Genomic DNA, 12288 nt, shown 5'->3' on the forward strand with positions numbered 1-12288 from the left:
GGCCGGAAAGGTTCCACTGCAGCACAGCAGTTAGCAGATTTAGAAAGTTAATCCTGAATGTTACTGTTAACTGAAATTAATATTTGTGCAGATTGGGAACATTATCCCTGTAGAACCTGCATGTGTGCGTCAGTCCATCTGAGAAGTGATTCTGCTTCTCTGCAGCTTTCTGCTGTAAGTGGAGTTCTATTTTAACCCAAGAAGTGAAACCAAAGGGTGAAAAACAAACGATCCAGTTTCACACATTTGATCTGAGAATAAAGGCTCAGTTAAAGTGATCGCTCCATAAAACAAGTGTTGGTTGGAAGGGATTAAAAATCTTCTCGGCTGGAATAATTATTGTAGATGTCTAAAATAAATGGATGCACAGACGGCTGATGAGATTCCTCCATTTCCAGATCCGGTCCTCGGCCTCATGAGTACCTGAATGTCTCTGAGCTGCCCAAGGTGTGGGACTGGAGGAACGTCAACGGAACCAACTTCGTCAGCACGACTCGCAACCAGCACATCCCCCAGTACTGCGGCTCCTGCTGGGCCCATGGCAGCACCAGCGCCATGGCAGGTATGAGTCGACACAGCTCTCATTAATCAGGCGCTTTAAAAACACTATAAATGGTTGTGGCTTCATCATAAGACTGAAAATATATTTTTACATGCATGAGGCGGTTTCATTTCCTCTTCTAAAAGAGGAAGCAACAATCAGAAACTTGTGGTGGTTATCTTTCCAATTGTCTTAAGGCTTGACTCCTCCTCCTTTAGATCGCATCAATATCAAGAGAAAAGGAGCCTGGCCTTCTGCGTACCTCTCTGTGCAGCATGTGATCGACTGTGCTGATGCTGGCACTTGCCATGGAGGGGATCACAGCGGAGTCTGGGAGTATGCTAACACCCACGGCATCCCAGATGAGACCTGCAACAACTACCAGGCTAAAGACCAGGGTAAGAGAGCCCCTAAAATATGGAGAAATAAAACTGCAGCTATGCATCCAGTTTGACTCTCACCTCTACCTGCTCTGTTCCCAAAGAATGCAACAAATTCAACCAGTGTGGCACCTGCACCACGTTTGGAAAGTGCAACATTGTCCAGAACTACACTATGTGGAAGGTGGGCGACTACGGCTCTGTCAGCGGGAGAGAGAAGATGATGGCTGAGATTTATGCCAGAGGACCAATCAGGTTTGCAGCACTTTGTTCAGAATTCAAGGGAGATTTTGAAAGTTTACTTCATCAAATCTGCTTCATCATTCAGGTTAAACTGCATTTCATCCATCAGTTTGAAAGCAGTAGCTTTTAGCAGTGCCTGAGGAGCACTGCTGGGCACCAAAGTAGGGCCCCTTTTACTCTAGCACCCCTAAATAAAATCCGGGTCCACTCAAAACCTCTGAGTGGATTAATCTCTGCTTGAACACAGCTGTTCTGTGAAGGTCTCTTATGTTTGGTAGAAAACATCACTCAGTTGGTTGAACAGCAGATGGCCGCTCACACTGAGCCTGGTTCTGCTGGAGGTTTTCTTCCTGTTCAAAGGGAGTTTTTCCTCTCCACTGTCACTACAAGCATGCTTAGTGTGAGAGATTGCCTTCAATTCATAAGAACACGAGTACGGACTCGTGTCCTCGCTAAGTATGTTCTTGGGAAGAACCCAGTAATGTGTGGACTCTGGGAGAACGGGAGCACGCATCATAAATATGGGTGAATTGGAACAGAAGCGTACTGATGACATCACCACACGCTCTGCTCACCTGGAGCTGCATTTCAACACCTGTTATTAATAGCCTCTAGATAATAATAAATTCTGACTTTTTTCATTTAGTGGGGAAATGATAATGAACACAGTCAGATAAACACAAATCAAATGAACATCAAATATAGCCGGGCTAGGTCCTCTCAACTTCTGATTTTTTTTTTTTTCTTTAATTACGCATTAAATCGGTAAATGGGCCATATAGTGATGGTTAAAAGTGTGTTTTTGCCTCAAATGATCTTAAAACGTACTTTTATTGAACAAAGGCAACAGAAAAGAGAACATTTAACGTAATATTCTGAGCTCTGTGAGCGCTAACCTGGAAGCTGCTGCTGCCGCAGTGCATGCTGGGACAGCTGTCAATCTCAATAACGGACAAGTCTGCTCTGATGCATGCTGGGTAAAGAGGGAGGGGCGAGAACAACATCCGGGGAATTTGTCCATTCTCGGTCTCCTGTGAATTGGAACAGTAACAGGGCTGAGGCTGATGACTTTTCTCTAGCACACGAGAACATGAAAACACACAAGTACACATTGAGAAACGGCCAATGAGTCGATGCAATCAACTAGTTTTCCTTAGATAGAAAACTTTAAATCAATCTGACAGGATGCTCAGGTGAACTGTAAAGTACCTTGAGATGACATTTGTGAATTGGCGCTATAGAAACAAACTGAATTAAATTGAATTAAACGTTGCGTAGGTTTAAAGCAGGGTTGCTTTAAAGATTTTAACATCTACCAGATAACTATATAAGCAGTAATAAGAAAATGGGAGGAGCATGTGACAGCAGTAAACCAACCATGACAAGAATCTGTAACAGGAATGTTGGTAGTTTTATGCTCCTTAAATCCGACCTTAATAGAGGAGCAGCAAGAATAACAAGTGATTTAGAAGACACTATATACCTGTGGTACATCCACCGACTCGAAAATGTAAAGGCTCAAAGGTGCGTTCAGGAGCAACTAAATAGTCTGAAATGAGAAGGACGTATTTCTAACAGTTTGAAGAGCTTAAAATGGACAATCGCAGCAAAGCAGTGGGGGGAAGTTCAGGAAATACTCTTTGGACTTGTGTCCGTCCGTCTATTTTTCATAAAAAAAATCGATTGACTTAATCTAGAGTTAGTTGATAACGATTGAGAAGCATCCATTTTCTCTTGTATTAAAAGGATCTTTAAAAAAAAACATTAAAGCCTAAATGTTGAAAAATATGCTGTATTAAAAAAAGTATATATTTTTATTTGACCAGTTTATTGTGCTAGTTATTTTAGATACAAACTGAATAATGCACACGCCTGGATTCTCAAGCTCCATGATTTAATACCTTTTTATCTTTAAGGACAGCAGTGGAATTACACCAGTAAGACATAAAGACACGATGCAGGGATTTAAATAACAAATGAATAACAAACAGAAGTTGTAAGAAAATAAAGATTTTTTTTTCTACGTCTTTACATTATATTGCAGAAACCAATGCTACTGATTGGTTTTATGAGTGATTCGTTACTGAGTGTAACTTTTACACTGTTAATCCAAAACAGGAAGTGACCTGAGATGTTTTCTGTTCTTTAGCTGTGGGATTATGGCCACAGACAAGCTGGATGCGTACACCGGAGGTCTGTACTCTGAATACCAGGAGGAGGCTTTCATCAACCACATCGTGTCGGTGGCAGGATGGGGAGTAGAGGATGGGGTCGAATACTGGGTCGTTCGCAACTCCTGGGGGGAACCATGGGTGAGTCCTCTGCTACAGCTTTATAAGTGGAATCCAGAATGGAAACGTTCACAAACATTTAAATTTAAAGGTTTCGAGAATAACTTTGCTGTTTTCTCAGATTTTATTTCATATATATATATATATATATAGTTTTTTGTTAAATTGCTTTTTCAGATTGAATTTTATTCTTTTCAAATTGTGCTTTACAGATCACACTCTTAATGCTCACATTGACCAATACAGTATTGTTGCCATGCGAAATCTGTCTTTGCTCCTCTTTCCAGACGAAAGCCGTCCCCAGAATGTGATCTGAAAAACACAAAAAAAATACAATTTGTGAAACCCGATTAAGAAAAAAAAAAAAAAACTAATTGGAAAATGGATGAAAATCCATTACATTTTTTTTCAAATTTCCATTTACAGACATATTCTTTGCCTGCAGCAATAAGGATACAAAATTCAATCCATATTAGTTCATAAAGGTAAATTAGGTCAATAACTGTTTTTAAATAACTGCTTATTGATCAATAAGTTTTAGGCTGTGAATCTTTTGTAAACTGATATATAAGGAACATGAGCAGCTAGAAATCAGAATGATCCAGTTTTTATCCCGATAAATGAAAGAACGGATTTGATATTTATTCCGTAACATGTTCTGTTATTTTTTTTAAAGGCATACTATGCAACATTTTTCAGTTAATTAATGTGTTCCATAACGTTTTGGATGATTAAATGAGTCATTTCAGGTTGAACAAAGGTTTTCTCGGCCGCCCTGGTGGTCTGTGGGGGAAATACCGCACTTGCAATTGCAGGAGCACCGACCCGCACCCACAGGCTCAGAAGTCTCGCGAGAGTCGGTCTTGCTTTACGGCGAGAACTGCTACACGCCCCCAGTTAAAAGCATTCTCGTTGCTAGCACAGTGGCGATCTTTGTGCAGTGCTGCTTTCACACCGGACGCAGCAAAATCGCGTCTACTGCTTCATTTTTACTGCTTGTACCAGTTAGTTCTGACGCGCGGCTGAAGCAGCTTTGCTGCTCTGGCTGCGCGGTGCAAAAGTGTGTCTGATGCGCGTTGGGCGGAGCTTCACTATCCTTTCTCTGCCTTGCAGCTATATTTGCTGTGATCAGTGGGAATAAAGTAGTTTTAATATGTTTTTAAGTGAGAAAATCCACCTGAAAACATAATCAGTGCAGTCAGTTCATTCAGATTATCATCCTGTCTTGCAATATTTTTTCTGTCGGAGCCGCTCAGACCCCCACATACCAGCGTTGCGCCGACAGTAGGAATCCCTTCATCAGCAGCCTCTGGCCGGGTCGCCTCCTCGCGGTTCACCGCGGCAGCTGGTAGGTGTTTTTCATCTAAATAATCCAAACTGCAGGCAGCAGGATAATAAAAGCGAACATATTCTGCCGTCAGATTTCTGCATTTTAAGTTAATTTAGGCGTCAATAAACTGTTTAAGAGTAGTGATCATAGCGCTCTGATCATCAGCGCTGTGTCTCTCTCCCTGCCAGCTCCCAGATCAGCTTCTCTGATTGGTTGACGCGACGCGTCGAGCAGCAAAAATTAAATTTTTCCATCTTGAGTAGCAGCGCGTTTGCGGCGCGTCACGCGCGTCAGATGCTTAGTCATTCGTTGTGTTCGCCTGTCTGCTAAGCTCAAAACAACCGCGCCTGGCTTGACGGAGAAACCAGGAGAACAGCTGTGCATATTTACGACAGTGCACTTTTACTTTCGCCCTCGGGGGGGAGCCTCGCTAGAAAATCAACAACGGTTGCATAGTGTACCTTTAAGTGGTAAGGAAACATATTTAAATGTCAAATCGTTCTGGCTCTTTATCCCTCTTTATCTTAAAATTTGTGTTTTTATTATTCCTTATCTCATGCTGGCCAGTTAGTTATACATCAGCCTGAACACCTTAATTCGGCCAATCATATATCAAAGGTCATCTGTCAATCAAGATTGTTGATGTAAAAAAAATAAAATAAATAATACATTTGTAGCATTTTTTTCATTCTTAAACTTATTTCTGACTGAAAATATAATTTTAAAAAACAACATTGTAGCTATCACACACTAATTTAATTAAAGGTTGTTGAAATGTGGCAAATACTGAAGATGTAAATGTAAGCATTCATATAAATATTCTGACCACTAGATGGAGACAAAGAGTGTGATCACCTTATAATAATTAACCTTATACTAGCTTGGCTGTGAGGTGGTTTGTTTGTTTTTTTTCTTTTCTTTTCTGTTTTACATCAGTTTAAAGGTTTCTGAGAATTCAAATTCAAAGTTTTATATAAATATATGTTAGCAGACTGATTTTCTGTAATTATTTGCCTCTCCTCAGGGTGAGAAGGGCTGGCTCAGGATTGTGACCAGCGCTTACAAAGGAGGAAGCGGCAGCAAGTACAACCTGGCGCTGGAGGAGGACTGCATGTTTGGAGACCCCATCGTCCCCAAGGAGTACCATTAGAAGAGCTCATAGGTCCATGCTGGAACGTCTTCTTCCTGAAGGGAAACCTTGATTATTATAATTTTTTATATATATATAAAAACAAAAAGGGATTTTTCCACTTTAAAATCGATGCCACGTACTGCGGAGAAATCTGCAGAGTAAAATTCTTCAACCTGGTTTTTTGTTGTCTTTAAATTGGTGGAGGGTTTGAATCAGTAAAAATGCTGTGAACATTTTTTACAATTAAGACTACACCTTTGGGTTTTAGTGTTGGGTTTTTTTTTTTTTTTTTTTTGTGACCAAACCAAAGCAAACACGCACTGAATGTTTCATTTACTGGTTATTGCACTACAGTCTTAAGTGGAAATCAAACTATAATGTGCCTTATTAACACTGATTGTTAAACTTGGACTAATGCTGCTTCATGTTGAACAATCTATACCACAAAGATTGAATCATCTGCTTTGTTTCAAACTGCTAATAAACAGATTCACATCTTTTTGGGGTTTTTTTCTCTGCGAGGTTCACATGACAGACTTTATGGCGGTGAAGATTCTGAGTCATCCAGTTCACAGTTAATCCCAAAAAAGTAAAAAACTGTTTCCCAGTTTGAAGATGTTTTGCTTCCCATCCAGGAAGCTTTTTCAATTCAGAGTGTCAGAAATAGCATTGAGTTTGAGGCTTTAAAAACTGTCTGCTTTTCATTGCTATTTGCTGGATTCTTTTAAGTTGTCTAGCACTCTGTCCATGCTCCCTATAAGCAGGGGGGATTTAACATTAAGCAATACCAGGCAGTTGCCAAGGGCCACAAGTTCCTAAGGGTCCCATGTTTACATGTATGGTTAATACAACTATTCCTAATTTGTTAAATTATGTTTTTGATATAAATCCTTTGCTAAAATGCCATCAGAACGCCCCCCCCTTCAGTGTCAACCATATTGGATCAGTCTATTTGTTGCACATGTTTAGAAAGGTCCGAACAGACAGCAGCAAACCATTTGAAAACAACCAAACTGTGAAGAGCAGTGTTGCAAACTTCTGTCGCCATATTTAGCCACTTTTCAGACTTAGCACTTTGATTTTAAAAAAAGTGCCTAGTGCCAAATCTAGCGACTTTTTCTGCTGCTCGAAACTTAGACAACATCTAAAAGCAGCCAACTAACGTATAACAGCGTATGGCAGAAACGTTCTTGTTTCTCGTTTTGTTGGCACAGGTTTTCTTTCACATTGGACTGGTTCTAAAGAAGATTAATGTGATATGTAATCAAAATGATGAAGACATCTGATAGGGTTTTCTAGAAGTTATTGGTTTCCTCATCTTGTCTTGCATCACTTTGTTCAAAGCAGCAGACCTTAAGCAGTTCTGGGCTTCAGGATTTTTTTTTATATTCTCCAACTCTGTAATCAACTCCTTAGCCCTTTTTGTGACCACTAACGACTTTAATTTGATCTGAAAGTTTTTCTTTTCTTTTGTCAACCTCTTAACCTGTTCTTCCAAATTCTTGTTTTTTTTTCTGAGCATTTTCTGCTGCTTTACTGCAAGCTTGGACTGACATTTCAATATCATTGGATCTATTAAGTGCTCTTTAATGCTTCCTACCTGGTGTTGTTGCGTTTCCGTTTCTGCAGCGATTTTCTCCATGAAAGCCTTCTGGGAATCTGCTCCAGTTGAAGCTCCTTGATCCTTTTGTCATGCGTCATGCTTAATGTCATCTCCGCTTTAAACCGTTTTTTCACATCAGAGGTAGAGATGGTTTCAGTAAAGTTTCTATCAAGTTCATCATTGAGTCCACATAATTCTTCAATCTTTCTCCTTTTCACGCATTTCTTTTAGGTTAGAGAGATCGTCATTCTTAACCCTAAAAGTTATTTCGACACAATGACTCAAAGATTCTGAACTCACATATATATGAGGGATCAAAGGAATGTATGACATAAGGCTAAACAATAATATTCACTGAAAAAAAAATGTATTTACATTCTGTTATTTCACTGTGTATTTATTTACAACACGGCATCTACGGAGCAAACGCATTGAATTACATAAACTCCCACCTTCTGGCTCTTGACCCTGAACAAAAACGATTGACCTCTAGCATTTACAGCCTCATTAATTCCACTGCCAATGCCTCGGCACCTGGACCCAGGGACTCGTGGGAGCAAGAGCTTGGAACCTCGTTGCCTGAGGATTATTGGCAACAGGTTTTAAAGATGGTTCACTCCTCTTCAATCTGCGCAAGGCACAGCCTCTTGCAATGTAAAGTTGTACATAAAGCCCACTACACTAATCTAAGGTTGTCCCGGATTTTTCCCAATGTAACTGATTCGTGTAATAGGTGCAAACAATCTCCAGCCAACCACTCCCATATGTTTTGGTCCTGCCCCAGGCTTGCCACATTCTGGTCTGAAATCTTCAAAACTCTTAGTACAGCGTACAATATTGTCATCACTCCTGATCCTGACTTAGCTTTGTTTGGTGTCCCCTTACAGCCCTTTAACTCTAAAGCCATTCAGACTCTTCTAGCCTTTGTCACCCTGCTGGCCAGGAGACTCATACTTCTTAAGTGGAAACATCCTCATCCTCCATCTCACAACAGATGGGTGAAGGAAGTACTACTGACACTCAGGCTTGAGAGACTTAGATTTCCCCTCAATCGGTCCTTAAAGGAATAGTACACCCAAAACATGATTAGTCTTAATTTTCTACTCACCCCCATGCTGAACAACACTCTGGAGTACTTTTTTGATATCTCAAATGCAACTGGAGATCTGGGAGGCTTCTTGCTGTCTGCTGACATTCAAATAATGGAGGTCTATGGCGCTCGAGGCAGAAAGGTCCANTGAATGGGGAGCAGGTGTGGGTGGAACTGGCAAGAGGTAATCCAAGGGAAAAGAAAACAATCACAAGGGGGCAACAGAGAGTAACTAAAGAATGCTTGAAGATCATGGAAAATAACAAAACAACTGATAACAGAAAACTCAGAGTCAACAAATAAGAACCATAACAAATTTAAGTAAACTTAGAACTTCTCAATGACAACATCAGTTTATTTTTAGAGAAGCAAGTATTTACAATAAACTATTAAAAACATTTTAACTATTGACATTAGATTTTAAAATTACCTACTACAACTATTTACAGGAGATATATAGTAAATATTGCTAGAGAACATATATATATATATATACAATTGTGACTGAGCAGGAGTCCCTGGTGGTGCTGCTGGACTGGATGCGATGCCACACAGATGACCTTGGAGTCTTCTGACTGCGAGTGGGACATCATCTGGAGGGTGGGGGGTGCCTCTCTCCACTGTTCACCATATCGTCCATCAAGGTTTGCAGGGCTGACCCAATCGACGGCTGCCATGTTACTAAAAAAGTTTAAAATGACGCAGAAAATAATGACTTTACTAAAACTGTTTTCATAACCCTGAAATGAGAACAGCTAAAATGTGATTCTACTTGCCATCTAAATGTAACGATGGTCGGGTAGACCCTCCTCCAGAGCAGACACCTCAGCAGACAGCTGGTCCCTACATGGAGCACCAGTGACTGCCTCCAACACGTTCTCCCCCTCCTCATCCTCTGGCATGTCATCCTCTGGGGCAGTGATGTCACCGGCTCCCAGGCAGATGTTGTGCAGGACAGCACATGCTGTTATTAGGAAAAAAAAGACAAAAATATTTATTTTTATTCAGTCATCTATCTTTTTTTCATTATCTTTATTAAATAATTTATTAGAAATTAAAATTTCAGATCCAGTATTTAACTTATTTTTTTGTTTTTATATTTTTATTTTTTTCCTGTATATATATATATATATATATATATATATATATATATATATATATATATATATATATATATATATAAAATTGCAAATAAAACCAGGCAGTAAGGGGATAACAATTTAGACAAAAAACAATTCATTTCTCAACAGTTTGGCTTCTCAACACAACATTAGTGATGGTGAAAGTAGTTATTTAAGTCAGTTATTTACAGGGTTTCTACACATTTAACTATTCAATTCAATTCAAATTTCTAAAGTTACAAACAAATAAATTACAAACTTACAAATAAATATAAAATTTGATATTTAAACATATTCATCAATCTGCTGACAAGCGTTTGTTTAATAACTCGTATATTCTGATCATTAGCAGGCCCCTGTGGGTTAGAATAATAGCAGGTAGATCTTACCTCTCCACTGTGCTCTGCCAGCCGAAGCCGTCAAAGCGACTCTCCTCCTCCAATAACAAGTAAATAAAAATTTCCATATCTATTTTTTTGTTTTTGTTGTTTCTTTCCGTATTTCTCGAGCTGTCGGATTTTGTTTGGCGCTGTTTTTGGGGTAAACGTGATGACGTCGTGTCGCAAACAGGAAGTGCTCCAAAGGCTAGACCGTCCCATTTACCAACGGCTGAGGATCCTCCGGAGCAGCCTACCAAGGCTGGGTCCTCCGGAGGCTAGGTAGGCTGGGTCCTCGGAAGTACACAGCCTGCGAATTGAGACGCTGCGTATATGTAGCTGGCTGAGACAAAGGCAGGGCTAACAAGCTGACAAGGAGCAGGTGTCAGAGGAGACAACGAGGGAGCCAAGGGGAAAGGAACACACACGAGGGCAACAGAGGACAACAACAGAAAAACCTGAGAACTAACATAAATCTAGAAACTACATCAAAACAGGAATTAAACCAATAAAACTAGAAAACATGGAGCAAAGTAAAGCACAACAGAACAGAGACCATGACAAAAAAAAATCATGAATGTTTCATTATTAATGGGTGTAATCTTTAGTCCATATATTTTAAACTGGAATAAATATTTTGTCAAAAGTTCACAGTGACATATTTTGGCATTAAAAATTTGAATGTTTTACAGTATATGACTAAAGGTAGGCAGCTTTACTTGAAACTGTCACCATTTAAGAAAAACAACAGCTTTTAACGGAAGTTGGTTTGAAAATAACCTGAATGTCGACATTGCTCTTGTATTATTCATGATAAAATTGTCATAATTTTTAACTCTGATTACTGGCTTTGTGTTTTAAATAAGTAAAAAAATTAAATAAAAGAAATGTTAAAATAAATAATGTCATTTTTTATTTACCTTTGCATTTGCTTTCACTGTTCTCCTCACTTTGTCCTTTCCACCGAGGTGGTTAAACTGATGTGTGCCCGTGTCTCACTGTCTTCCACTCCTTAAAGGGTGGGGCTATGTTTACTTTTTTTTCCCCTCATTGTTATTACCAGTTTGTACTTTGCATTGAGCTGTGTGAAAATTTTTTTATAACTTCTCCTCTTACAAGGTGGGGCTGCAATGCAATAAAATTGAAATCTAAATAAGTCTTCTCTCTTTTTTAATGAGGGGGTAAAACAGACACTCTGCAAATGGAACAAGACAAATTCCATTTAAAATAAGTGAAAACAATTGTCTTATTTGAAGTGCGTATTCAGTAGTCTATTCGTAAAAGAAGAAAAAAAAAGCTTTTTTGGAAGCACCCATAGGCAAATTAATATATTCTATTAACTTAAAGCACTATGCATGGTATGGGTGTTACATGTCAGGTACACCGGTCATTGACCTTGACAAAGGCACCTTAAACTGCAGTCAGTCCCTGGACTGGCATGGCTTTCACTGCCCCTGATAGTTAAGGACAAAAACAGAGGACAAACTTCCCACTGGGATTAGCTTCATAGTCATGGTCGGTCCCTTCTTTGATTGTATTTATTTTGCTCAGGCTACTTGAATATGGAGGAACAGTCCTGCCATAATTAGAAATAAATACAGAAATAAATCCTCCAAAAATGAATAAGCATACAATTAATTCCCCCCTAAAAATACAATAAACAAATAAATGTAGATAGAAATTAAATTATACAGTGAGACATAAATTTATATATCTCTTTTAATTAGCTTCTTTGTTTTTTCGCCTTTGTAATAATTACCTTATTTATTTATTGTCCATTATAATCTTCAACTTTATTTATTTATTACTTATTTCTTTAAGTATTTATTTATGTGCATGTTATAATATTTTTGTCTGGTTCATTCTTCCTTTGTGTTTTTTACCCTATTTATTTCTTCATTGCTATTTATATCTGCCTGTCGTATTTACATTTCTGTCTGCATTTCTCCCTCATTGTGCAAATGAGGAGGGGTGTGTCTTAAGGGGTCAACTTCTGCCCATTGGTTGGTTAGCAGCCACCGGCCACCATAGATATCCATAATAAAGGCTAGATGTCTCGTCCACGCTGCTGGCCAATGGGGGTCGACGTCCGCACATGGCGGCCATCTTGCCACAGGCAGCTCGCTCATTCGTAACATTGTGTTTTAAAGGCGCATGTACTTAAATAACCATAACTTCCT

The 12288-nt window shown here is 39.2% G+C and overlaps 1 protein-coding gene across 1 annotated transcript; it reads left to right on the forward strand.

The window, feature by feature from the left end:
* Positions 1 to 382: 382 nt before the first annotated feature.
* Positions 383 to 6415, forward strand: LOC107103116 (cathepsin Z-like; the record flags this gene model as incomplete). The annotated part of the gene is made up of 5 exons (XM_015402646.1): positions 383 to 562; positions 760 to 939; positions 1026 to 1176; positions 3314 to 3476; positions 5810 to 6415. Coding segments are annotated over 5 exons (800 nt in total), but the record flags the coding sequence as incomplete, so codon positions are not given.
* Positions 6416 to 12288: the final 5873 nt, after the last annotated feature.

This window comes from Cyprinodon variegatus, unplaced genomic scaffold (genome assembly GCF_000732505.1).
Source record: "Cyprinodon variegatus isolate N-32 unplaced genomic scaffold, C_variegatus-1.0 Scaffold1378, whole genome shotgun sequence".
NCBI lineage: Eukaryota > Metazoa > Chordata > Actinopteri > Cyprinodontiformes > Cyprinodontidae > Cyprinodon > Cyprinodon variegatus.